The 27,290-nt window shown below is 57.4% G+C and overlaps 2 protein-coding genes across 6 annotated transcripts; one reads left to right on the forward strand and one right to left on the reverse strand.

Moving 5' to 3' along the window:
• On the forward strand, positions 1-11,212 carry LOC144951488 (uncharacterized). Of its 5 annotated transcripts, none has more exons than XM_078881798.1 (13): positions 1-291; positions 1,845-1,948; positions 2,236-2,435; positions 3,104-3,167; positions 3,300-3,488; positions 4,128-4,266; positions 4,624-4,704; positions 5,747-5,885; positions 6,562-6,693; positions 7,320-7,550; positions 8,341-8,420; positions 8,966-9,155; positions 10,049-11,212. In XM_078881798.1, exons 1-13 carry the CDS (start codon positions 125-127, stop codon positions 10,109-10,111), a joined length of 1,779 nt encoding a protein of 592 aa, XP_078737924.1. In that variant the 5' UTR covers positions 1-124; the 3' UTR covers positions 10,112-11,212. The 5 variants fall into 5 exon arrangements, with proteins under 5 accessions (XP_078737924.1, XP_078737925.1, XP_078737928.1 ...); XM_078881799.1 differs by having other exon boundaries at positions 10,052-11,212; XM_078881802.1 differs by lacking the exon at positions 4,624-4,704.
• Positions 10,379-26,761, reverse strand: LOC144951384 (retinoic acid receptor gamma-like). Its single transcript, XM_078881623.1, has 14 exons — positions 26,558-26,761; positions 24,584-24,665; positions 24,469-24,548; positions 22,956-23,097; positions 20,943-21,038; positions 20,629-20,717; positions 17,615-17,791; positions 15,455-15,662; positions 14,312-14,476; positions 13,718-13,880; positions 13,620-13,683; positions 13,136-13,200; positions 12,143-12,204; positions 10,379-10,512 (listed from the first exon to the last, which is right to left on the reverse strand). Exons 1-14 carry the CDS (start codon positions 26,759-26,761, stop codon positions 10,379-10,381), a joined length of 1,731 nt encoding a protein of 576 aa, XP_078737749.1.
• Between the last annotated feature and the right edge of the window lie 529 nt (positions 26,762-27,290).

Below are 27,290 nucleotides of genomic sequence, written 5' to 3' on the forward strand. Positions count from 1 at the left end.
GGACGTCACCGTTGTAAACACTCGGCCCCGGTGGAGGCATGGCGGAGTGAAGTCTCCTTCACTCGGCCGCCGCCTTCTCCACAGCGGCAGCAGCGGCCGTGGCCGTGGTGGCGACGGTAGCGCGATGCTGGAAGGGACCTCGTCGCTCTTCGCTTCGCCAGAGTCGGTGCACGCGGCCGCGAAATCCCCGGCGGGGCGGCGACGGCGGGAGGCCGGGCCTCAAGGCCTGCCGGCTTGCCTGGACCACCGCCCGGAGTCCCGCAAGCGGCGGCGCGACACCTCGCATCAGAGGTCGGTGCCGCGGGGTGCGAGGAAGAACAATTTTTTTTATTAAAATGCTTAAAAAAATCTTGCGCGCGAAACAAAACCGTAGACTTTAATAAAGTGAATTAGTTTTGTTTAATAATTCGACGCTTGCACGACAGAAGAGGTAAGTTGTTTAAAGTGGTAACGCGGGTGAACACACGGTCGTCACGAAAAGTAGGAATTGAAAAAACTGACCCTGAAACAAAACTCGTGAGCCTAAAGCGCGAAGAGAGACGCGAATGAGGGCAGCAGCAGCAGCAGTGTGCTTCAGGAGCTAACTGTCGAGATCTGCTCGCCACCACGAGAGAGGGCTTCAGGAGAGAGAGAGTTCACTTTTATTATTCCGTCGTGCTACAAAGACATCTTTTTGCGCCGTGATCGCCCATGAGAGCACTGTCCAGGCTCAAGCCTGCTTCACTTGTAGGATCTGAGGAAGTCGGACACCTTTCTGGTGATTTGGTAGTAGGGTGATGCCCCTCGTGGTCCTTAGTGCGGGCCCCTGACCAGTGCCGGATGATCCCAGTAGTAGCTACTATGTAGTAGTCGCTACTACATACTGTATGTAGCTGCTGTAGTAGCAGCTACTACATCTGTTGTAGCTACATATGTAATGTAGTAGCTACTATGTAGTAGTCGCTACTACATACTGTATGTAGCTGCTGTAGTAGTAGCAGCTACTACATCTCTTGTAGCTACATATGTAGTAGCTACTATGTAGTAGTCGCTACTACATACTGTATGTAGCTGCTGTAGTAGTTACTACATATGTAGTAGCTACGGGCCCCGCACTTTCAAGGGCCCCGCGCTGCATGCTTTCAAGCTATCAATTCCGGTTCAGTGATTCTGCACTTGCTCTATTACAATAGTACTATACTGCCTGCAACTTTTATGAACGACTGGGTGTTTAACGTTAGCGATTTGTCGTATTATCTGGCTGTATAGCAAATGAAAAAATACAATTACTTAACTACGCAAGTTAAAAATGCGTGTGTTTTAATATTTACGTGTGTTTCTTATGTAGGGCCCCTTTATAACAACATATGCTGCAGGCCCTGCACTAGCTTCATCCGGCACTGCCCTGACGTACGGCCCCCCGACAATACACAGAGTGACACCCCCCCCCCCCATCATCATCGTGCTGCTGTTAAACTCCCCAATGGTTTCAAATGTGTGGCGGCCCTCCCTCCTCACACTGATGATGTCGTATCGGCGAACGTGCCCCCCCCTCACCCCGTCCCTGAACATTGTTTCCGTAGCCCAAACAAATTTACCAACCAGCCACAGGTGCCGCAAGCTCTACCCTACTCCCCTGCTTCTAACCGGAGACCCCCCCCCCCGCTTGCCCCCCTCACCCCCGCCCACCAAGTTCTCTGAAATGTTGACGTCTTTTGTTGTTGTTGCTGCTGCGCTCACGTCTGCCAGGGGTCTCGCGTGTAAACAGCCGGGGCAACTGGCTGAACCGGCGACCACGATCCGTGTGACAAATCGCCGTCGAGCCCGCCGCTGTCGGTTGTGTGTCCGCTTTCTCTGACGCGCAGCGCCGTTCCCCGCTCCGCCGCTGCGCCCCTCCGCGTTCACCGCGGTGCGTGCCTCAACGCTGGGACGGACCATGAGGGGTCGCCCCGAAAGTGCCAGAAGATCGGTAAATTGTTTGTCGGTCGTGTCTGTACACTGTGTTTGTACGTCGGTCGTATCTATGCATCGTGGCTTCTGCGTCGCGTCCGTGTGTCGTGTCTGTGCGTCGCGTCCGTGTGTCGTGTCTGTGCATCGCGTCCGTGTGTCGTGTCTGTGCGTCGCGTCCGTGTGTCGTGTCTGTGCGTCGCGTCCGTGTGTCGCATCTGTTCATCGCGTCCGTGTGTCGTGTCTGTGCATCACGTCCGTGTGTCGCGTCTGTACGTTGCGTCTGCGTCGGCTGTGTCGCACACACAGAGCAGCTCATAGACGCTGCGTCGAGCGTGTTCGGCGTCGTCTCGTCTGCCGTCTCGTCTGCCGTCTCGTGGGCCGTGAAGATGGGCTCAAGCTCCTTGCGTGGTGGCTCCCATGTTCCGCGGGACGTCCTCTCCGACAGCCCCGCACCGCTACCGCCGCCATCGCTCCGCGCACACCCCACCGCGGCCTCCAGCGCCCAGGTGCCTCGCGGCGTCCGTCATCGCCACTGTTTTTCCCATCGTCGTCAACGTCGGTAGCAGTGCTCTATCCGCTGCTGGGCGACGTTTTCGCCCAGCTCTCGATATCGGTGATGGACTTGAGATGTCATGATCCGTCTCGCGCCGGCACGCGAGATTAATTCATTGCTCCATCTCCCGGGTTGACGAGCTGTCAAGCGAGTACCCCCCCTTTGCCTGTCAATCAGTCGTTGGTCTCAACCACCGGCCATCGTTTTTTCCAGCGACGTGTCCTGCCCCAGCTTCGAGTCTTTAATCTGCGTATGTATCTCATGGCGACCTTGTAATTTACACTGTCCACCTTTGCTCCTTGGTCTCCTCTCTCTTCCCTTTCTTCTTTCTCCGTCCATCTCACTCATTCTGTCACTCTCTCCCAACTCCTCTCCCTCTTGTTGCGTCCCCTCCTCTTCCCTCTGCCTCTCTCGCTGTCCCTCCCTTGTCATCCTTCACCCACGATATTTCCATCTCTCCCATTTTCTCCTCCCCTCTCATTTCCCCCTCTCTGCGAATCTCTCTCTTCTCCTTCACGCCCAGTCCTCTCCTTCTTTATATCTCTCTCGCTCTCCACGTCGTTCCCTCTTCCTCCTCTCTCCTTTTCTCTTCCGCACCGCCTCTCCCTCTCCTCTCTCCAGTCCACAAGGAGACGGAGGCTGCCACGAAGAAGAGACCGAGACCTCCTGCAGTCACCCCCCCATGGTGCGTCTGTCACACAGTCCTCACGCTCGCGTGCGTGCACAAGTACACGTATGTGTGCGCGTGTGTGTACGTATGTGGGTGCATGTACACGTACACACGTGTGCGCATGTACTTATGTGTGCGCATGTGCAGTTTCCCTCCAGCAGAATGGAGGAGCCAGCCCAGAAGTGGCACCGCCCCCGCAGCGCCGTCGTGTCGGGGACACGGGGCCCCCCACGGAGCGGCCCCCACCGCACGCCACCCCGGGCTCCATGCACGTCTGCCTGGAGAGGCTGCATCTGGAAGCGGACACGCGCGGGCCCCCCAACTCGGTCGACACCAGTGAGTGGAGGGGACCTGGGGGGGGGGGCATCTGTGGGGCGAGGGTGGGTAGGTGAGGGTTTGAGGATGGGGGGGTGTGTGAGTAGCTTTGGCGGATGGTGAAGGGCGTGTGGGTGCATGGAGGAGTGGATGGGTGAGCATGCGTTGCGTGTGTACCGGTTAATGCACCCTGCTCCAAATCCAACAACTTTCAATAAATTCACAGCCAACATGAGTGGCGATTATCTGAATGGGTCCTTGTGCCTCACGCAGATCGACTCAGCCTCTAATGAGCGCCTGGTGTAGTGATTAATTATTAGCACCCGGGGAGACAAAGGTGGCCGTGCGGGCGTGGTCCTGGCCACACCACCCCATCGTGCGTGGCGGTGCCAGCCTTCACAGGTGCTGCTACTAACAGCCTGTACGGCCGTGAAGAAGTTAAATCTTTCGATGTAAAGCTTTCGTGACTGCAGGGATTCATCTTCTTGGTTCTTTCGGTAAAGTCACGTAGAAGGGAAGTAATAAAATAATAAAAATAAAACATAATATTTTATTTTATTATGTTTTATTTTTATTATTTTATTACTTCCCTTCTACGTGACTTTACCGAAAGAACCAAGAAGAAGTTAAATCTTGGTGTTGTGATGCTCTTTTGTTCAGGGGCCTATGTGACAATCTCAGACGAGGGGGAGGAAGAGGAAGAGGAGGAAGAGGAGGAAGTGGAAGAGGAGGAAGATAGTGACTGCGATGTGTCCATCACTGGAATCATCCTACCACCTCGGCCCAACGGAGTGTTCAGGTACGGAAGCCGTTTAAACGCGCCCCCCCCCCCCTCCATTACGGATTACTCCATGCATATTCTTTGGGTCTTTCGATAAAGTCACGTAGATTATAAAAAGAAAATAAATATCACGACGTTTTCGATCGCAACACAAGCAGTCGTCATCAGGAGAAAACAAGATGACGACCGCTTGTGTTGCGATCGAAACGTCGTGATATTTCCATTCTTTTTTTCTACCCACGTGACTTTACCGAAAGACCCAAAGAATATGAATTCCTGCCGTCACGAAAGCTTCAAGTCAAGGTTTTCACTCCATGCAGTCGCTAGGCGATATCCGCGGAGACGTTCTAAATCGATGTTTTTGTTGAAACGCAGTTTGCTGAGCGCAGGAGGCTCAGAGGGTCAAAGTGTCGAGCGGCCGGGAAACAACCGTCGCTGGCAAAGTCGTGAATGCAGGTAGTCCTCTACTTGCGATGGAGATGCGTTACGACGACCCCATCGTAAGTCTAAAATATCGTAAGTCGAAGATGGCCTCGCCTACCCAGGAGTCTTAAAGAATAGTGATAATTTAGCAAAACAGAGCAATTTACAGTACCGTACTGTATAAGCTATATACTGTATGTATTTATTCATTACAATACTGTATTGCACAGTAAAATGTAAAGTAAAAAAACAAGGTAAATTCTTAGCCTACCTATATGAACTGCAAGTTAATAGAAAGTTTTTTCAGGAAACAATCCTATCTGCTATTAAAACTTTTAACATGCATTGAACGTATCGTATCGTGGTAACCCGACTGCTGGTGAGAGTGAGAGGCATCACACAAAGTGGGAGATGCGTACATCCCGGCAGCGTCCCAACGTACAGCATCGTACCTCGTACGCTGCTGCGTTTGCCTGCCGCGCGAAATTTAAAATATTTTCACAATTTTGTCGTATCGCCATCGCAAGATCGAAATATCGTAAGTCGGACCATCGTAACTCGGGAACTATCTGTAATCGATGAGTGTTATTATCGCCTTTCTCGAATTGAGTGAGGTTATTGCCGTGAGAGTTTGGGGGTGGGGGGTTAAAAAGCCAGTGAGAGGCAGTTACAGAGTGGAGCAGTGCGAGGGAATTAGCAGATAGGATAGCGAGGTGACCTGCAGTGAGGTGAGTGGGTGAGTTGGTTGGTGAGCAGGTGAGTGAGTAGGTGGGTGAGTGAGTGAGTGAGTGAGCGAACGAGTGAGTGAGTGAGTAGGTGTGTGGGTGGGATATTCAGTGAGCGTGTGAGGGAGTGAGTAGGTGAGTGAGTCGTTGTGACCTGCAGTGTGGTGGTGGTGGTGGTTGAACACGGAGTGCAGGATTAGGATGAAACAGTCGTAAGTCTGCTAAGACCGAGCCCCCTGCCAAGGGAATGTGGAACTTCCCGCCGGTGGCTCAGGTCCGGGCCGAAGTTTCTCGAGCCGGCAGACTTGTCGCTCGGCAGTGACGCGAGGTCGCTGGCGTGGCGCTTGCAGGGAGGGGTACAGGGACACGGACACGCCTCAGCGTGAGGAGCGCCTGGGCTTCTTTGATGCCGCCCCCCGTGGCCGTCAGCTGCGAGTTGGCGCCAGTGCGGCGGACGGGCGGAGTGGCGAATTTCTGAAGCTCACCAAGGCACGCGCCGCGTCTGTGTGCGTGCGTGCGTGCGTGCGTGGTGGGTGTCTGTATTGCTACGTATGTGTGGATGTCTTTGTGTGTCTCTCTGTATGTATCCATGTGTGTTGCTCTGTGTGTCTCTTTGTCTTTGCGTCTCTGTGCATGTCTGTGTGCATGCGTCTCCACGTGTGTGTGTGTGTGTCTGTGTGCGAGCATTTCCACTTGCGTGCGTCTGTGTGTGTGCGTCTTCACGTGTGTGTGTGTCCGTTTGCGGTGGCGTAGTGGTTAGCGCGCTGCGCTATGAACCTGGTGACTCGGGTTCGATTCCCGCTCACGGCCAACACCAGTGACGATTATCTGAACCGGTCCTGGGCCTCCCCTAGGTCGACTCAGCCTCAAATGAGTACCTGGTGCGGTATATAAACATCACCACTGGGGAGACAAAGGCGGTCGGGCGTGGTGCTGGCCACCCACCCCCTCGTGTACCATTCCGGCCTTCATAGGTGCTCATTAACAGCACTTGTCCCAACAGTCTGTTAAGGCTATACAAGGAATCTTTGTTTTATCTTTGTCTCTGTGTGTCTCGGTGTGTGTGTCTGTTGTTTGTGCGTCTCCACGTGCGTGCGTGCCTGTTTGTGTGTCTGTGTGCGAGCATTTCCACTTGCGTGCGTCTGTGTGTGTGCGTGTGGTGCAGGAGATGGTGTTGGCTGTGACCGAGGCGTCGCGCGGGGATGACCCCGATGAGGTCGTGTCGCGACACGGCCTCCACTGCGTCACGCGGCAAGATCTGAACACGCTGAGTGGAATCTCGTGGCTCAATGATAAGGTGCACGCACGCGCACACACACGACAGACAAAGGTCCCCCATAGAGCCTACACAGGCCGTCGGGGCAAGTGCTGCGAAGGCCAACACGGAGCATGAGGGGGGGGGGGGTGGTTGATGTTTGCACACAGCACCGGGCACTAATTTAAGGCCGAGTTGACCTAGGGGAGGCCCAGGGCCAGATCAGATATTCGTCACCAATGTTGGCTGTGAGCGGGAATCGAACTCAGTTCGCCTGGTTCGTAGCGCAGTACGCTAAACGCTTCACTTCCCTGCACACACGCGCGCGCACAACAGTATGGCATTTGCCACTAATTGACGGTAACGGGCTAGGTGCACCTTGAGGCCAAGTGAAGTATCGCAGGCTTATTGACAGACCCAGGTGCCATGGGTTGACTGGCTGAGATGACTGACAGATGCACCACCTGTGCCCGATTCGGAGTCAGAACTCTGCTGCCAAACTGGAGCGGGTCACGAGCACACTGCCCAAATGCGTGGTCGTCCTCTACTCTGTCCACAACTCTGCTCCACTGCGTACCCTCTCCCCGTGTCTCCCTCCTCCCTTGCGTGTCAAAATCCACGCTCCGTCGCTTGCCTCCCGGTCCATCCGCCCGCCCGCGCGTCCGCAGGTCATCGACTTCTACATGAGCCTCTTGTCGGAGAGCGGGAGCAGCGGCGGCGCCGTTGGCAACGGTGTCGCGGGCGGCGCCGCGCCCGTCTACGCCTTCACCACGTTCTTCTACACGCGCCTGCAGGAGGGCGGCCCCGCGGCCGTGCGCCGCTGGACCAAGCGCGTCGACCTGTTTGCCTGTCGCATCCTGCTGGTGCCTGTGCACCATGGGACGCACTGGTGTCTTGTTGTAAGCGGCCTCCACCTCATCCCCCTCACCCCCCCTGACTCCCCCTTCTCCCCCCTCTTCATCCCCCTCCTCCTCCCCCTCCTCCTCCCCCTCATCCCCCCTCCTCCTTTCTCCTTACCTCCTCTCATCCCCCCTCCTCCCCTTCCTCCCCCTCATCCGCCCACCTCACCCCCCTCCTCCCACTCATCCCACCTCCCCCCCTTCCACCCCCCTCATCCCCCTCCTCCCCCTCATCCCCCTCATCCCCCTCCTCCCCCTCATCCCTCCTCCTGCCCCTCATCTCTCCTCCTGCCCCTTCTCCCATCCTCCTGCCCATTGCGCTACACTTGGCACAGCACCAACTCTCCACTACAACTGAACAACCATGTTGATTTTGCCAGGTTGCACGGCCCGCTGAGCTACGTAGCTCTCTTTCAGCAGCGACCTGGCCATCACAGATGGTAGCCACAACCAAGTGGGCTCATCATCGTCGTCGCGTGCAAATTCATAGCAGCAGCCAAATCCTCCAGACGCGCGTTTAACACTCGTCGCACGTAACCCTGCGATGGCGGCCGTGGTGCGAGAGCACGTTTCGGGCGACGACCCTTCTTCAGAGCGCACACGTGTGCGGGAGACAACGGCGGTCACGTGCGGCGTTGGCCACCCCTCCCCTCCGTAGGCGCGCTCTCCCGGCCTTCACGGTTGCTCGCTGATGGCGCTTTCCTCAGCGGTCTGTTCAAGGGTACCCACGGGGGATCTTTGTCTCTTTGTGGCTGCAGTCGTGTGTGTGCGTGTTGCGTCTTGGCTGTAGGTGATTGACATCTGCAAGAAGCGCATCACCTACTTCGACCCCCTGGGCTCCAGCAACAATGCAGCATGCCGAAACCTCCTGTAAGATGCGTCACAACAACGCAGCACAACAACAACAACGCAGCACAACAACAACGCACACACGGCTAGAGCGACGCAGTGAACTTACACAGCAGCGCAACACCGCAGCGACGCAGTGTTGCAACACGGACACAATTGAGGTTACAAAGCGGAGCAACGGCACGACGCAGCAATAAGTTCACAGCAGTAAGGCAACCTGACCGCAGCACAATGTGGCACGACCACAGCAACAACCACAACAACCACAACAACCACAACAACCACACACCTGAATAGCCCAACATGGAAAATGACACCACCGCAGCACGACCTGACAACACCCCGCTACAGCACAACCGTATTACCCGCCACAACGATGCCTGCCGAGTTCTCATGCGCGCGTGGGTTCATCGTTATAATTGTAATAACAACTTGACGGAGGATACAATGCTGCTGCTCCTGCTGCTGCGGCTGCTGCTGCTGCTCCTGCTGCTGCGGCTGCTGCTGCTGCTGCTGCTGCTGCTGCTGCCGCTCCTGCCACCGCGTCGGTGATTGGACGTGTGCAGGCGCTACCTGTGCGAGGAGAGCGAGGCGAAGCGGGGGTGGCCGCTGGCGCCCCGGGACTGGGCGCTGCGGGGCTGCATGGCGCCCGGGCTGCTGGCGTTGCCGCGGCAGAGTGGCAGCAACGACTGCGGCGTGTTCGTGTGCCAGTTCGCACGCAGCACCGCGCTCGGCCTCGAGCCCGACTTCGGGCAGGTGAGCGAGGGAGGCCGTCGCGTGACCCCCGGCTGGTTTGGGCGGGTTGTGAGCGGGTGAGTAGAGCGGGTGAGTAGAGCGGGTGAGGGAGCGTGGCTCCGGGTGGGCGAGTGTCACGGGAACTCGGGTGAGCGGGAGTCGTGGGGTACCAGGGCAGGTGAGCGAGGGAGGCCGTGCGTGACCCACGGGGGCGGGTTGAGTGGATGAGTAGAGTGGGCGAGTGAGGGTCGGGTGGCTCCGGGTGGGTGAGTGAGTGTCACGGGACTCGGGTGAGCGAGAGTGCATGACTGAGTCCCATGACCTGGGCGGTAAGTGCGCTTATGGGTGAGTGTCGCATGACCCAGGTACCCGGGTGGGTAAGTGAGAGTCACATGACCTGGGCGGGTGTCACGTGACCCTGTGTCACCCGGGAGTTGTGGACGTGGAGGCGGTAGTGGCGTCGTTCACCTCGTCTGTCGTCCTCGGCACTGCCGGTGCCTCGTGCGTACTCGTGCCTCTGTACGTCTGTCTGTCTGTGTTCGTGTGCCGCGCCGGCCTACACAGGGGCTCTTCGCTCATAGCACTCGCCCCAAGTGCGGTGGTTAGCGCGCTGCACTACGGAGCCGGCGATCCAAGTTCGATTCGCACTCCAGGCCAAGACCAGTGATGATTATCTGAACTGGTCCTGGGCCTCCCCTCGGTCGATTCAGTCTTAATTGAGTACCTGGTGCGATATGCAAATATCACTACTGGGAAGACAAAGGCTGCCAGGGACTGCTGGCCACACAACCCCTTGGTCTTCATAGGTGCTCGCCATAACAGCACTTGCCCCCAACAGTCTGTTACGGCTATACGGGGGAAGCTTTGTGCGTTATCTGTACGTGTGCGCGTGTGTGCCAATTTGTGTGGAACAGCAGCACATGGCGTACTTCCGATGGCGCATGGCCTGGGAGATCCTGCACGCGCGGCTCCTGTGAGGAGCGGTGGCGGCGATGGCGGCCGGTGGAGGTGGCGGCCGTTTCGGCAGGATGCAGCGAAATGGAGCGCGGAGACGGGGAGGGTCGTCGAGCAGACGGGGACGTTGCGTCGACGATCGGCAACATTTAATTGCGTGACGTTACATTTCTGGAATGGATTTTCAGAAATTTTTCACGGACAGCTCGCAGTCGCGCCAACGTTGGCAAGTAGTGGTGGGAACCGCTGGAACCGACGTTGAGGCAACGTTGAGGTTCAGGCTTCCGCGTTTACTGGGGCAGAACGGCCGCTCGCTCAGCGGACGTCCCGTTGCGCGACGCCGTGTGCTCGGAGCTCGCGATGCGGAGATTTGGTCGAGCGCGCGTGGCCAGGAGGCGCCACCGTCGGCTCGGCCGCGCCGATGCTGCAACAGAAGAGACACCGAGGCCGGGAGAGAGAGACCCGGAAACAAGGAGACGCAGTTCGAGAGAGAAGCCTTCGCGACGAGCGGTGAACGCACTGCAGCTCGACCGTGCGGATGAAGGAGGGAGATGTATAAGAGATGGAGGGACGATGAGGAGGAGGAGAGACTGGGATGGACACGAAGTGAGAGGACGCGAGGCTTGCAAAGAGGCTGTGAGCGATGAGCAGGCACGTGAAGATGGGGACGGTGACGGTGCAGGCAGTGGGGAATGAAGTGAGGTGACAGGAGGGAGGCGAGAAGGAAGATGAGGTTTAAAGGAGGGACAGGGGTGGTGACGGCCACCTCAGCCGACAAAGCAGTGTTTTCTTTTGCGCGAGGAGTTTGCCAAAGGCTTCCGATTCTTCTGGACCACGCCACTCGACTGCTGTGACTTAGACGTACGCAGGGTGTCGTGCTCGGGACGAGTTTCGGATTTGAACATTTGCTAAGTTTTGCGAATTCAAAGGACCGCCTCATTTCTTGTGGGAATGTCGTGTTTAATTCTGCACTTCGTATTTTAACGCCCCAGTGCCAATTTCCGGACTCGGTTCGATTTATAACTTGGTTCGATTTATAAATTATATTTTTCGGAGTACGCATCGCCGCCGCGTGTAACAGGCATGTACCATGCGTGTGCATATAATACACACACGCATTTGGACACGGGAGCGTGCGGTGTTTCTTTTTGTTGTTGGTACGGAACAACCCCTTTGTTTTATTAATTTACATCGGAATGTAAAAGTGCAGATCGAGTCTCTCGGACCACTTTACAAGAGGGACGCCGCTCTGGTCACTGTGGCCTGAAAGGTTGCAGCACAAACTCGGGCAAACCTCCTGCTGCACTCCCGCACACGAAGCCGCCTCGTCACGCTGCGCGATGATGCCTTGCGGGATCGCAATTTCCAATTTCTCATTGTGGCGATTTGTTGGTGTCGTCGTCGTCATCATCCGACCGCTTTTGTTTGCACGTGAAGAGGTGACCGGCGAGTGGCTCGGAGGTCAGGGATACCGGGCCGGCATCGCCGGTATTCCTGGCTTCCAATCCGGGCTTCAGCCGCAGCCTGTGATTGATGAACCGTTCTTCTCCAGCTCATCCTGGTCTCACCAATTGCCCGGAGGAGGAGGAGGAGCCACAGACTCGCACAGACGCCCCGTGGAACTGTACTGCCAGTATCCCACCGACTGACCTGAGGTTCATCTTCTTGGTTCTTTCGGTAAAGTCACGTAGAATGGAAATAATAAAATAATAAAATAAAACATCAAATAAATCTCACGGGCATAAGTAGTACTAATCACATACCTGCATTTCCCATAAATATGCTAAATTCCTCTTGATATGCTAATTCTTTTGTCAAGGCGCCCTTCCCCTCCTTCCAACCCAGCTTAAATATACGCTCCAAGCGTGGTGGTGTTTCATTCAGACGCTGTCTCCCCGACAGACCTGGTCTTCACCTGAGGACGGCTGCTTGCGTTGTGGCCGAAACGTGATAATTTAATGTTTTATTTTATTATTTCCATTCTACGTGATTTTACCAAAAGAACCAAGAAGATGAACCCCTGCAGTCACGAAAGCTTTAAATCGAAATTTGACCTGAGGTTGTGCACCCGAAGATCTTGGGTCGTACCCTGAGACCAGATGCATCTCCGGAGTGCCTTCCAACACGCGCAGGGCACGGTGGTATTCAACATCAAAGATTTGGGCGGAGGGCAAGTGACAACTTACATTTTATTTTCATTTAAAAGTTTAGTTAAAAACAAAACATCAACACTACCAGAAATGCATCCATTGTTACAAAAACAACATTGCGCTCCCAAAGTTCACAGAGCGGAGCGCGAGCATGCTCGCACATTGGAGAGCGGCGGTGGAGTGGTTGGCGCACCGCGCGACTAACCCGACCACCAGACTTTGATTCCCGCTCGCGACAAGAAGGTTGCGAATGTTTTAAGCGGTCCCTGGACCTCCCCTTGGTCGACGACTCGGCTCCGCATGAGCACCCGTTGCGGCGTGGAAATGTAAACAGCACTGGGGAGACAAAGGTGGCCGGGCGTGGTGTTGCCCCCCTCCGCCCCCCGTGTGCCGTGCCGGCCTTCGTAGGTGCTACTCGCGAACAGCACTTGGCCCAACAGCCTGTTCAAGGCTACACGGGGCATCTTTGTGTGCACCTGTACATGTACTGGCCTTGTGTCAATCCACTGCTGGATGACCGCATGAGGGTCCTCCCAACGCCCTGCGGGTCATTGAGGTGGGGAGCGGCGGGGGTGGGGGCTGTGGGCAGGGGGTGGGGGGGGTTATCCGACCAAACTTCACAGAGTCGGCGCAGTGTATGCCGGTGAAGGCGTTGTGGTGGGAGGGGGGGGGGGGGACCAGGTGACTTGGTGAGAGAGAAGGCGCTGCAGCCGCCTCTTGATTCGGGGGCGACGCCAGAACCGCTTCGCCCGGCGTCGTCTGGGACTCGACGGACCCACGACGCGTGGGAGGAGGAGAGCTCGGGCCCTTGGCGACCGCTCGGCGGTGCCGGTGACGTCGTGACACCTCCAGCGGGGACGTCGTTTCGTGCCTCCGGTTTGGGTGAGAGACCCAAACCGATCGGCGCACTTGCCCGTGACGTCGACGTCGACGGCTCCCGTCTCATCGTTCCGTGTGGAGGGCTGCGGCGTGACGCCCGCACGACGTTGTGACCGCCGAACAGAAGAACCGGTTGTGACTTGTAATATTGGTCGTGAAAGCCGACGCGTAAAAAATCATTATCGTTATTACACCTCGCCCCATGTTTTGAAGACTGCAGCCGGTCTGCAAGGAGCGGGCATCGGTCTGCCAGCAGGGTGAGACGGGGCTAAGTGGCTCATCCATGACGAGTAACTTGCAAGCGATTTGGCAAATGCGGGATCTTCACGCTTCATACGCGCACCCCGCGGTATTAACCGGGGCGGCCTCTCGGTTCCGGACCGCCGACCTCGCGAACCCTCCGCAGCAGCGGGCGGACGACGCCAAACGGCGCTCAACCCGAACATTCGGAAATCCGCCGCCATTCCGTGAACGGACGGCGAAGCCCGGCTGCTGCGGCTACGTTGTTGTCGTTGTTCTCGCTCACGAGGCTGCCGAGCCGCCGGTCGTGCCGGAAGGTCCCAGGGCTCGCGGACAGCGGGGAAACTTCGGCGACGTCACCGCCCGCCACCGCCGTGTCCACCACCGCCGCCGTGTCCACCGTGGCGATGGCCCCCGGCGGCGGAATGCGGTGGCGTGCGCTCCGAGCCGTCGAGCATCTCGCGGATGAGCGGCGGCAGGGAGCCGGGGATCTCGGTGGTGAGGGTGAGGACTCGCTCGGCGCCTGTGGGGGGGGGGGGGCAGAAGGGATGGATCGACGTGGGGGAGTCGCGAGTTTTCCAACAATCTGAGCTGGCAGTGGCATTTCACCGCCGAGTGAAGCGCGTTGAGCTGCTGGGATCTCTCGCCGGTGAGGCGCGGCAGCTCCTCGGGCCTCGTCCGCACCAGCAGACCGCCAAGACAATAAGTGGAGTCGAACCTGGCGGCCAACGTGTACCCAGTGCGTAGCCACGTCGCCGCAAGTCGACTTGTAACGCCGCAGCCGCACGGCATCCGCTCGCCGCTTTCGCGGACAAGAGGCGAGAACGACTCGCGGGGCGCCCACAGCGGCCCAAGACGAACCCTGGCGCCGGCGATCGCCCAAAGCGTCCGCGCGGCATCGCACGTCGGCGGCGCCCGTGTCGCCCGCGGCGCCGGGTGCGGTCGAACTCTTACCCTTGGCGCCGATGCCGCGCAGGTCGGTGACGGCCATGAGGATGCGCGCGAAGGCCCGGGGCTGCGCCGGGCGTCGCCGCCGCCGCCCCGCGTGCCGCTCCAGCGCCGCCAGCAGCGGCTCCTGCAGGCGCTCGACGCGCGCCGCCTCCTCCAGCCCCTCGCGGTCTGCGGCCGCCGAGTCCGGGGCAGACGGGTTAGCGGTGGGCGATGGCCGACTCGCTGTACCTGGCCGGGCAGCGTGTAGGATCTCACCACCCCACGCCCTCTCAACCCCCCTTCCAACCCCCCACTCTGGGCCGGCCTCTCGAGCTCCTTGGTGGCCACTCATCTATCGCCCCGCTCGGCTTGCAACCCTAGCGGCGCGCCGTCTGTCGCCGGACCGCCGTGGCCCTCACGACCCTCGCGACCCTCCAGGCCCTCGCGACCCTCGCTGCCCTCGCGACCCTCGCTGCCCTCGCGACCCTCGCTGCCCTCGCGACCCTCGCGGCCCTCAAAGACCCTCGCAGCCCTCGCGACCCTCGCTGCCCTCGCGACCCTCGCTGCCCTCGCGACCCTCGCTGCCCTCGCGACCCTCGCTGCCCTCGCGACCCTCGGGGCCCTCAAAGACCCTCGCTGCCCTCGCGACCCTCGCTGCCCTCGCTGCCCTCGCGACCCTCGCTGCCCTCGCGACCCTCGCTGCCCTCGCGACCCTCGCTGCCCTCGCGACCCTCACTGCCCTCGCGATCCTCGCTGCCCTCGCGACCCTCGCTGCCCTCGCGACCCTCGCTGCCCTCGCGACCCTCGCTGCCCTCGCGACCCTCGCTGCCCTCGCGACCCTCGCTGCCCTCGCGACCCTCGCTGCCCTCGCGACCCTCGCTGCCCTCGCGACCCTCGCGGCCCTCGCGACCCTCGCTGCCCTCGCGACCCTCGCTGCCCTCGCGACCCTCGCTGCCCTCGCGACCCTCGCGGCCCTCGCTGCCCTCGCGGCCCTCGCTGCCCTCGCGACCCTCGCTGCCCTCGCGACCCTCGCGGCCCTCGCGACCCTCGCTGCCCTCGCGACCCTCGCTGCCCTCGCGACCCTCGCTATCGCGGCCCCCACCACCGGCACGGCCCTCGCCGCCGCTGCCCCCCGCGACCCCCCCCCCCCCCCGCGGCGAGCCTCACCGCCGCACACGAGGCAGACGGCGCTGAGCAGCGCGGCCTCGGCGTCGTCCAGCGCCAGCGCGTGGAGCCGCCCGGCGAAGGCGAAGACGTCGTCGGTGAGCGGGACGCCCAGCGCCGCGCTGCCCATTTGCGTGCGCGTGAGCGTCAGGCCGTCAGAGAAGGTCACCGTGTCCCGCGCCGGAGTGTAGCGCGTGCACATGCGCAGGATCTGTGGGGTGCCGGTGGGGGGGTCAAGGGGTCGAAGAGGTAAGGTTGGGGTCGGGGCAGCAGCGGCGGCTTTTGGTTCGGCCGTCGAACGAAGGCGGTGGTCACCGTGTCGCGCGGCGCTTTCAAGTGCGCTTCCGCGCCCGTCTGGAACGTTCTTCCTCCCGCCTGTGCGCTTTTAAATAATCTAGATTGAGTTTGTTGTCCTTCGACCCCGGCCCGCACCTCCGATGAGCACGGTGGGCTACATGCGGTGGTGGTGCGAAAGAAGTTGAACTACGTTCAGAGCAGCTATTGACACAAAAAGACGTGGGTCAAGGAAGATGTTTTTCGGAGGGGGGTGGGGGGGCAGTGGCGGATCCCAGGAGGTGGTGGTGGAGATGATGGGGGGCAGTGACCCCCCCCGCCTCACCCCCCCTTGAGTCCCCTTCCTTGATACCCACAGTATTGGTATTTTGTCGATATTTACTGAACATTGTTGATTTCGATTTAAAGGTTTCGTGACTGCAGGGATTCATATTCTTGGTTCTTTCGGTAAAGTCACGTAGAAGGGAAATAATAAAATAATAATAATAAAACATAATAAAATAATTCTCACGACGTTTCGGCCACAACGCAAGCAGCTGTCCTCAGGTGAAGAACAGGTCTGTCGGAAAGACAGCGTCTGAATGAACACCACCAAGCTTGGCAGCGTATATTTAAGCTGGGTTGGAGGGGGAAGAGCGCCTTGACAAAATAATTTGCATATCAAGATGAATTTAGTATATTTATGGGAAATGCAGATATGGGATTAGTCATTACTTGTGGAATGCGTAGGAGGTGGGCGGGGGGTTTCAAAATCATAATATGCCCGTGCATTATGCAGGATTAGCAGCATCAAAGGGAGGGAGTAGGGTTAGCATTAATAAAGGGAAGGAATGTTAATAGTATGGAGCTGCAGCAACTACTAATCCTACACAATGCACGGGCATATTATGACTTTGAAACCCCCCGCCCACCTACGCATTCCACAAGTAATGACTAATCCCATATCTGCATTTTCCATAAATATGCTAAATTCCTCTTGATATGCAAATTATTTTGTCAAGGCGCTCTTCCCCCTCCAACCCAGCTTAAACATACGCTCCAAGCTTGGTGGTGTTCATTCAGACGCTGTCTTTCCGACAGACCTGTTCTTCACCTGAGGACAGCTGCTTGCGTTGTGGCCGAAACGTCGTGAGAATTATTTTATTATGTTTTATTATTATTTTATTATTTCCCTTTTACGTGACTTTACCGAAAGAACCAAGAAGATTGTTGATTTCGTTTTTTTATTAATGCAAGGCCCGATTTTTTTTTTTTAAACCTTGAAATTCTGGGACTACTCGCCCCACGCTCACCCTCCCCCCACCCTGGGAGGTTTCTTTCTGCATCCGCCTCTGGCTCGTGAACGCCGGCTGCGGAACGGACACCGTGCAGGAGGAATGTGGAACGCCGCGAGGCAACGTTGGCGACGCGCCCACAGAACGCAGCGACACGCTCCGGGAATCATGGGGCCTTACGCGCTCCGCGATGGCCCGCAGGCGAGGTCACACGTGACGTCTTCGTGTGTTGTGGTAACGGGGGGGTCACACGTGACGTCTTCGTGTATTGTGGTAACGGGGGGGTCACACGTGACGTCTCCATGTTGTTACTTGGGGAGTGGGAGGGGTGGGGAGCATCAGCGGTCCCCGGCACGTGGGGCGAAACGTCGGACATCGTGCCAAACAACGCGCGGTACGAACACTGGTCGGACGGCTATAGCCAAGTCAGCCTGACTGACCAGCTGATTTGTTAACTCGCTGACTGACTCGCTGATTGATCGACCGACCGAGTCGTCGGCACACCGATTGGTTGCCTGGCCAGCCGGTTGACCGACTCGTTCGCTGGCTGGTGGCCGCCTCGCCGCGCAGTTGGCTCGCTGGCCGAGAGACGAACCAGGATCTCGAGGCACGCGCCCTTGAGCAGCGTGATCTGGTCGGCGATGGAGAGCGAGTCGAAGCCCGGCACGCGCTTGGCGAAGGTCACGATGCTGACGATGCAGCGGGTGGAGAGGTCGCTGAACTTGTCCCACAGGCCCAGGTCCAGCTGCACGCGCTGGTCCGAGCTCGACTTCTACGTGTCGATCAACACACACCCCGTGTCATCATCAGTGTCGTCATCATGAGCAGCTGTGCCTTCATCGTCAGCAGTGTCATCATCATCGTCAGCAGTGTCATCATCATCAGCAGTGTCATCAGCAGTGTCATGAGCAGTGTTGTCATCAGCAGACATCAGTGTCGCCAGCAGCAGCAGCAGCAGTGCCATCATCAGCAGTGTCATCATCAGTAGTGCCATCATCAGCAGTGCCATCATCAGCAGTGTCATCATCAGCAGTGTCATCATCAGCAGTGTCATCATCAGCAGTGCCATCATCAGCAGTGCCATCATCAGCAGTGCCATCATCAGCAGTGTCATCATCAGCAGTGCCATCATCAGCAGTGCCATCATCAGCAGTGTCATCATCAGCAGTGTCATCATCAGCAGTGTCATCATCAGCAGTGTCATCATCAGCAGTGTCATCATCAGCAGTGCCATCATCAGCAGTGCCATCATCTGCAGTGTCATTATCAGCAGTGTCATCATCAGCAGTGCCATCATCAGCAGTGTCATCATCAGCAGTGTCATCATCAGCAGTGTCATCATCAGCGGTGCCATCATCTGCAGTGTCATTATCAGCAGTGTCATCATCAGCAGTGCCATCATCAGCAGTGTCATCATCAGCAGTGTCATCATCAGCAGTGTCATTATCAGCAGTGCCATCATCAGCAGTGTCATCATCAGCAGTGTCATCATCAGCAGTGTCATCATCAGCAGTGTCATTATCAGTGTTGCCAGCAGCAGTGTCATCATCAGTGTCATCATCAGCAGTGTCATCATCAGCAGTGTCATCATCAGCAGTGTCATCATCAGCAGTGCCATCATCAGCAGTGCCATCATCAGCAGTGTCATCATCAGCAGTGTCATCATCAGCAGTGTCATCATCAGCAGTGTCATCATCAGCAGTGTCATCATCAGCAGTGCCATCATCAGTGTTGCCAGCAGCAGCGCCATCATCAGTGTCGCCATCATCAGCAGTGTCACGAGTCGTGTCTCGTCATCGTTAGCATCAACGATGAGACCCGTGTAAGCCACAGCACGAGACGCCACTAATTCTGTCTCGCGCTATTAACAGGATGAAGGCATCCCGTCAACCCCTTATCAGCGCCGAGCTTATTACAGACCAACTCATACCGAAGTGGTCACCCTGTGCCCTTAAATCTCAACGTTCATCCCACAAAGTCCCATCACAAGGTAGACACACAAACAAAGTCCCATCACAAGGGAGACACACAAACAAATAGACACACTCACTTTTGTTGCCGGTGTAGTGTTGTAAATAACAGATGAATAAACTCCGTTAAGGCACACACTGGTTTATTGTCTTTCTTTCAACACAGTCCCTACACACACGGAGGGATATGCGGTTCCCTCACTCGTAGCCTAGGAAGGTACAGCCTCCGTACCTGGTGGGAGCTGTTCCCAGTCTGCCCGCTACCCTAGCGTCCCCCGGCTGGGACCTAGGGGAGGCTAGCTTGACCCACCGCTGGCTCGGTGGGTCTCCCGACCACAGGTCGCGTAGAGCCTCAGCTCTCACAAGAGCTGGAAGGCTGGGAGCCAGGCTCCTGCCTGCCAGGACCTATTCTCCCCTTGACCGCTGGAACACTGAACCTCAGCTCTTACAAGAGCTGCAAGGTTTGGTCCAGGGTCCAAGCTTCTTCAGCCGGGCTTCGGTCTTCGTGTGAGGAGAACTGGCGCGCGCTCCCCGCGCTCGCCCTTTTATACCCGTGTAATATGAGGATATATCCGGCTCACTGACGTATCACAACTCGTCATGGTGATTGGCTCTGCCGGTCCTGGTTTACAGCCAATGGGGGGAAGCCTGGGGGCATGGCCCTGACGTGACGGAAAGGTGACAGCTGTTTGTAGAGGATTGGTTCTGCTGGCTGTGGCCACAGCCAATGGGGAGACGAGTCAGGGGCGTGGTCCCGGGAGATGACGAGGGAGCCTGGAATATTCCATGGAGGCTAACGAGGATTGGCGGAAACGTACCACGTGACCCGGGTATTAAATAGGGGTGGAGACGAACGACACATGGTCAGAACGGGAACGAACAGAGGGGGGAGGCCACGCGGGAGCGGGTCTCCGAGTTGCCACGTGGCAGTGCGTCTCTCTCTCTATCTGTCCCTCTCACGCTGCCGATTAGCAGCGTGAAGTAAACTGTAAGATAAGTTGAATAAAAGACGAATTCCAGAAGTCGCCTCAACGAGCTTTATTATACCCGTGTGTAACGGTCTTTATCCAATCACACGCTCCCTCGTGGGACCCTCTGAGTGGTTCTTTACAATCCGTGGTTTCGATCCTTTTTTACCTCGTCTGACCCCTGGCCGTTGGTCTGGCGGGAATCTGTGTTTACGATCCGCTCTCACCTCTACCCTGACACCGGCCAGAGCGGTAACGCTGCATTGCCCCTCTGATACATAGTGGCCCCGCAGGTTAGCGAGTAGAGTGTCTAGCACCTCGACACCCGCAATAAAACGGTTGTACCGCCGTATGGCAACTCAACACGCCTGCACAAGAAGACGGGGTGAGCCGTCCGGGTTGACGGCGTGTCAAGTCCACCGCCACGTGCTGCGGCGCCGAGGACTCCGGCAACCCGAGTGCTGCCGTCCCTCGACCCGTGGTGTCGGGATGGCGTGACCTGGCAGAGGCTCGGGAGCCTGGGGAGAGGGGCGCTCACCCTGCTGCCCTCACCCCTCACCCTGCTGCCCTCACCCTGCTGCCCTCACCCTGCTGCCCTCACCCTGCTGCCCTCACCCTGCTGCCCTCACCCTGCTGCCCTCACCCTGCTACCCTCACCCTGCTGCCCTCACCGTAGTGTACTTGCCCAGCTGGTGGAGCGACGGGAAGGTGTCTTGGTGAGCCTGCCGAACTTCCTGTATCAGGGCGTCCATCTCGGTCTCTGTGTCACCGCCATCACCTCCACCGCCAGCACCATCAGCACCGTCAGCACCATCAGCACCGCCACCACCATCAGCACCATCAGCACCACCACCGTCACCACCATCAGCACCACCACCGTCACCGCATTCTGCCGTTGCAGCAGCGAACCGCTTGGCACCCACCGCCTCCTCTCCCTCAGCGCTCCCCCTCCTCCTCCTGCTGCTCTCTCCCGTGCCTCCGTGACCGCCCCCCTCTCCCGCCTCGTCCCCCCGCTCCTCCACCTCCTCCTCCTCCTCGTCGCCCTCCTCCTTGCGCCTCTTCCCACGCTCGTTCCTCACCACTGGGCGGAACGCACCGACATGAACGTCAAGGTTATTGTCGTCGTGTTCAAGCATCGGCCGTGTGCCTTTGAACAGAGAGCGGCACACGCAGGCGTGCACACAAAGACAAAGACCCCCACCGCCCCCCACAGTGTAGCCTGTAACGGGCTGTCGGGGCAAGTGCTGTTAGCGAGCGGCACCTGTGAAGGCCGGCACGGCACACGAAGGGGGGGCTGGGTGGCCAGCACCACGCCCGGCCGCCTTTGTCTCGATGTTCGCTACGCACCGTACCAGAGTCAACCCAGCGGAGGCCCAGGACCGGTTCAGATGTTAGTCACTGGTATCGGTGGCAGCGTGCTGATCGCCATGATGGCCCTCCCCACAGACTGTAACAACTACAGGGGCATCTCCCTCCTCAGTGTGAGGCCGGGAAAGGTCCTGGCAAGGATTATTCAACATCGCCTTGCTAGGCACGCTGAGGAGAGGCTTGCGGAGCCCCAATGTGGTTTCAGGAAAGGGCGGTCCTGCACAGATGCCATATTTTCTGTCCGTCTGCTACAGCAGAAGTGTAGGGAATTCCAACAAGACCTACATCTCTGCTTTATTGACCTGATCAAGGCTTATGATACCATCAGTAGGCCTGGGCTCTGGGTTGTTCTTCGTGCTTTCGGAGTCCCTGACCCTCTGCTCACGATCATTAAGGACCTTGATGATGGTGAGCGGGTCCCGGGTGGCCGAGAGTCAGAGCCATTCCCTGTACACCTTGGGGTGCGACAGGGATGTCCTCTGGCTCCCACATTATTTCACATATATTAGTTCATGAAGGCTTCGATGGCTGTACCAGAGGAATTTACATCTGGTACAAATACAATGGGAGGCTGATCTATGCCGGTGTTCAGGCAAGGGACGGCTCCCTATTAATCAACCATGTTTTATGTATGTCGATCTGGTGATTGCTGTTCACTCAAAAGGAGGAGTTGGAAGTAAGGCTTTACCATCAGCCCCATCAAAACTAAGCACCTGCCTGGGTAGTTTTTACCATCAGACACTCCACCCCCACAACTCCCAATTGGTGATGGGGCAGTTGTGGAGAGAGTGGAGAGTTTCCCATACCTGGGCAGTATGCTCATGACCGGCTCTGGTTTGACAGCAGAGGTCTCCAAATCAGTTGAGCGGCATTATATTTTCATCGGCTTCGTAACACTGTGTGGAAGCTACCTGGTCTGTCATTCCACACGAAGCTTCGGGTCTTCGCAGCCATAGTCATGCCCTCCCTTCTCTATGCTTGCGGAACGTGGACCCCCCCCCCCCCCCTAATGGAACATCTTCGCTGGTTAGAAACAGGCTGGCCTGCCTACGATCCACCCTGGTTTTAACCAGGGTGGATTATGTTAGGAGCTCAGAAATCCCTGAAAGATCTGGTCAAAGTCCTATCGGTAAACTTCTCCAGCAGGCAAGGCTGCGTTGGCTGGGTCATGTAGCCCGCATGCCCGGCCACCGCATGCCTGAACAGCTTTTGTTCGGCCGGATCAAGGGGGCTAAACGGGCGCGGCACGGGCTAGAGAAAAGATGGAGTGATGTGGTGCAGGAGGATGTGGAGCTGAGTGGACTTGCCGATGACTGGTACCAGCGGTGTCAAGATCGGCTACTCTAGAGGAGGCGCGTGAAAAACGCTAATGGGCAGTTGGAGGCAGTCGCCCTTCGGCAATAACGGAGGGCGGAGGAGCGACGTTCACAACAACGAGCGGAGCGCCGGGCAGCTAAAACAGAGTAATTTGGCACAGATGGTACATTGGCCACTCATCTCAGTCAGTCGACCCATGGCACCTGGGTCTGCCCCATGACTTGCCAGCAGGCGTTCAACACTTAGCCTGACACCACCATTTGGTGGTGAATGGCGGTTGTTGTTGTTGTTGTAGGTGGGGAGGGAGGCTCACACTCGCGCGACATGCCCGCGGCCAGGCATCCCTGCAGTCGGCAGAACTGGCAGCGGTTGCGCGTGAGCTTGTTGATGGCGCAGCGCCGCTCCTGGGCGCACTCGTACGTGGCCCTCTTCTGCACGCTGCGGCGGAAGAAGCCCTGCCATCACGACCACGGGGGGGTGGGGGGGGGGGACCGCCATCACCGTCAACATCAACATTGCCATCACCGTCAACGTCAACATCAACATTGCCATCACCGTCAACATCAACATTGCCATCACCATCAACATCAACATTGCCATCAACATCAACATTGCCATCACCATCAACGTCAACATCAACATTGCCATCACCGTCAACATCAACATCAACATTGCCATCACCATCAACGTCAACATCAACATTGCCATCACCGTCAACGTCAACATTGCCATCACCGTCAACGTCAACATCAACATTGCCATCACCATCAACGTCAACATCAACATTGCCATCACCATCAACGTCAACATAAACATTGCCATCACCATCAACGTCAACATCAACATTGCCATCACCGTCAACGTCAACATCAACATTGCCATCACCATCAACGTCAACATCAACATTGCCATCACCATCAACGTCAACATCAACATTGCCATCACCGTCAACATCAACATTGCCATCACCATCAACGTCAACATCAACATTGCCATCAACGTCACCACGAACACCGTCGCCATCACCGCCAGGGGGGGGGGACCGCCATCTCAACATTGCCAGTGTCCAATACCATCGTCGGCACCACCATCGCCATCATCATCATGAGCATCACCGCGAACATCACTGCCACCACAACAATCATCGTCGTCGTCATCTCCAACATGAGCGGCACCATGAGCAGCACCATCATCATGACCACTACTCCCACCGTCGGTGTGCGGCGTGCTTGGGGAGTAGCGGTGAGCGCGTTGCCTTGCGAACCCGGCGACCCGAGTTCGATTCCCGCTCACGGCCAACGTTGGCGTCAAACTTGTGAAACCGGTCCTGGGCCTCCCGTAGGTCGACTCGACCTTAAATGAGTACCGGGTGCCGTGTGTGTTACTAAACTAAACTCTTTACTTTACCAGGTAAAGCTCAGCGAAGTGGCTTCTCATCATTACGTGGAAGTGTAGCGGCCAAATGCTCCTAATCGCGTGCTTGTAAATGTTGAGGGAAAAACCGGAGGACCCGGAGAAAAATCCACGCGACCTCGGGGAGAGAGAGAGGGAGGGAGACACGCAAACTCCAAATATACAGCAGCGGGCGTCAGGGTCGGGATGGAACCCACGACTTCCTGCGTACCAGGCGAGGGAGTTCACATCTCCTAGCCACCGTGGCGCCCGCATTAAGCAGCAGCAGCAGCAGCACGGGGGGAGATCACGGCTCCTGTGCGCGGTGCCGTGACGGCCTTCACGCGCGGGCGATACTCGCAAAGAGCACTTGCCCCTAACCCCCTGGACAGCCGGTCCAGAGGCTACCCGGGGGACCTTTGCCCCTTTGTCACCTTGCAGCCCTCGCAGGAGACGACTCCGTAGTGGAGGCCCGAGGAGCGGTCCAAGCAGACGGCGCACGGGCGGCGATGGAGTGGAGGGCCTGGCGACGACAAAGACGACGACGATGACGAGGTGGAGGTGGTGGAGGTGATGGTGGTGGTGGAAGAGGGTCCCAGCTCAGCCACCTCGCCGCTCCACACCTCCACGCCTGGTACACGCGCAGTCACGCGCTCGATCGATCGCGCGTGTGTCTGTGTGCGCACGCGCGTGTGTGTGTGTGCGCACACGCGTGTGTGTGTCTGTGTATCTGTGTGCGCACACGCGTGTGTGTGTGTGTGCACACGCGTGTGTGTGTCTGTGTATATGTGTGCGCACACGCGTGTGTGTGTGTGCGTGGGGATAGTGTAGCGGGTTAGCGCGCTGCGCTACGAACCCGGTGATACGGGTTCGATTCCCGCTCACGGCCAACACCAGTGACGATTATCTGAACCGGTCCCGGGCCTCCCCTAGGTCGACTCAGTCTCAAATGAGTACCTGGTGCGAAGTGTAAACATTCCCCCTCGTGTACCGTTCCGGCCTTCATAGGTGCTCGCTAACAGCACTTGCCCCTACAGTCTGTTAAGGCTATACGGGGGATCTTTGTTTTTTTTTAATCTTTGTTGTCTGTGTGTGCGCACGCGTGTCTGTGTGTGTGTGTGCACACACAGACAGACTGCTCTACATGACATTATAACAACAGTCTGGACCACTGGGCGGGTTCCGCAGGATTGGAAGGATGTCCTGGTGGTCCCCCTCTTTAAGAAGGAGACCGCACAGACTGTAACACCTACAAGGGCATCTCACTCCTCAGTGTGCCGGGAAAGGTCCTGGCAAGGATTAATCAACATCGCCTTGCTATACTCTGGTTCTTTCAGTTAAGTCACGTAGGTAGAAAAATAATAGATCACGACGTTTCGATCGCAACACAAAGGCGGTCGGGAGTGGTGTTGGCCACCCACCCCTTCGTGTGCCGTTCCGGCCTTCATAGGTGCTCCTCGCTAACAGCACTTGCCCCAACAGTCTGTTTAGCCTATACGGGGGATATTTGTCTTTGTGTGTATGTAAGTGGTAGTGTCACAGCACGCTGCACTACAGACTATGCAAACTAACGTTGCATGTGACCAGGGTAAGGCCCCGCTGAGCTACCTCTAGTTCTGGCCATCGCAAACGAAGTGGGCTCATCATCATCATCATCACGTGGAGATGGCGAGCAGCAGCAGCAGCCAAATCCTCTCAACGATGTTGGGGGGAGGAGGAGGAGGAGGCACGATAGTGGAGAGCGGCGTTCATGGAGCGGTCTCCACGGCCCAGCGACCAAGGGCTTGAAGAGAGGCCAGATGGGGGGGGAGCCTGTGAGGGCAGATCTGTGGGTGTCTGTGTGAGTCTATGGGTGTCTCTGTGTGAGTCTATGGGTCTCTGTGTGAGTCTATGGGTCCCTGTGTGAGTCTATGGGTATCTGTGTGAGTCTGTGGATCTCTGTGTGAGTCTATGGGTCTCTGTGTGAGTCTATGGGTCCCTGTGTGAGTCTATGGGTCTCTGTGTGAGTCTATGGTTCTCTGTGTGAGTCTATGGGTCTCTGTGTGAGTCTATGGGTCTCTGTGTGAGTCCGTGGACCTCTGTGTGAGTATGGGTCTCTGTGTGAGTCCGTGGGTCTCTGTGTGAGTCTTTGGGTCTCTATGAGTCTATGGATATCTGTGTGAGTCTATGGTTCTATGTGTGAATCTGTGGGTATCTCTGTGAGTCTATGGGTCTCTGTGAGTCTATGGGTATCTGTGTGAGTCTGTGGATCTCTGTGTGAGTCTATGGGTCTCTCTGTGAATCTGTAGGTCTCTGTATGAGTCTTTGGGTCTCTGTAAGTCTATGGCTCTCTGTGTGAGTGGCCGAGTCTCTGTGTGAGTCTATAGGTCTCTGCGTGAGTCTGTGTGTCTCTGTAGGCAGGGAGGTTGCGATATTTAGACGTGTAGGTAGGCAGGTATATGGCAGTTGAACGTAGTAATGATAATCATCGTCGTCGTCACAAGTTCAGAAAGCGGAATGGAAGTACTGACCGTAGAGTCCGACCGCGTGGAAGTCGCTCTGCGCGTGGAACGCGACCCCCGCCAGGGTCGAGGGGGGGAATCCCGGACAGGGCCCCCCGCAGGAGGAGGGGAACGGGCAGGCGGCGAGGGGGTACGGAGCGAGGGGGTAAGGAGCGAGGGGGTAAGGAGCGGCGTGGTAGGGGCCTGCCCCTCCGCACGGCGCCGTCGGTCTCCCCGCAGCGGCCATCGTCCTTGAATCCTTCCTCCTCGTCCTTGAATCCTTCCTCCTCTCCCTGTGAATCGTTCCTCCTCTCCCTGTGAATCCTTCCTCCTTTTCTTGTGAATCCTTCCTCCTCTCACTGTGAATCCTTTCTCTCCTTCCTCTCCCTCCCCTCCCTGTGAATCCTTCCCCTCCCTGTGAATCCTTCCTCTCCCTGCTCTCCCTGATCTTACTCTTAATCCCACTTGAGGTATCACCTCGGGGCGGGATTTGACTCTGTCAGCGCCAGACGCGGCCCTCTCGACGGTGACCGCTCCCCGTGCTTTTTTTCGAATTCTCTTTTTCGATTTCTATTTATTTATTTTATTTCTCATTCGGTCTCTTTTTGCCCACGAGGCGACGCTGTCTAGACGGCTACTGGGGAGTAGGGGGGGGGGCGAGAGTGGGGGGGGGGGCACCACCACACGAGAGGTCACAAACGAGCCACCCACCCCCCCACACCCCCCACCACACCCCCCACACCCCCCCACCACACCCCCCACACCCCCCACCACAC

This window comes from Lampetra fluviatilis, chromosome 62 (genome assembly GCF_964198595.1).
Source record: "Lampetra fluviatilis chromosome 62, kcLamFluv1.1, whole genome shotgun sequence".
NCBI lineage: Eukaryota > Metazoa > Chordata > Hyperoartia > Petromyzontiformes > Petromyzontidae > Lampetra > Lampetra fluviatilis.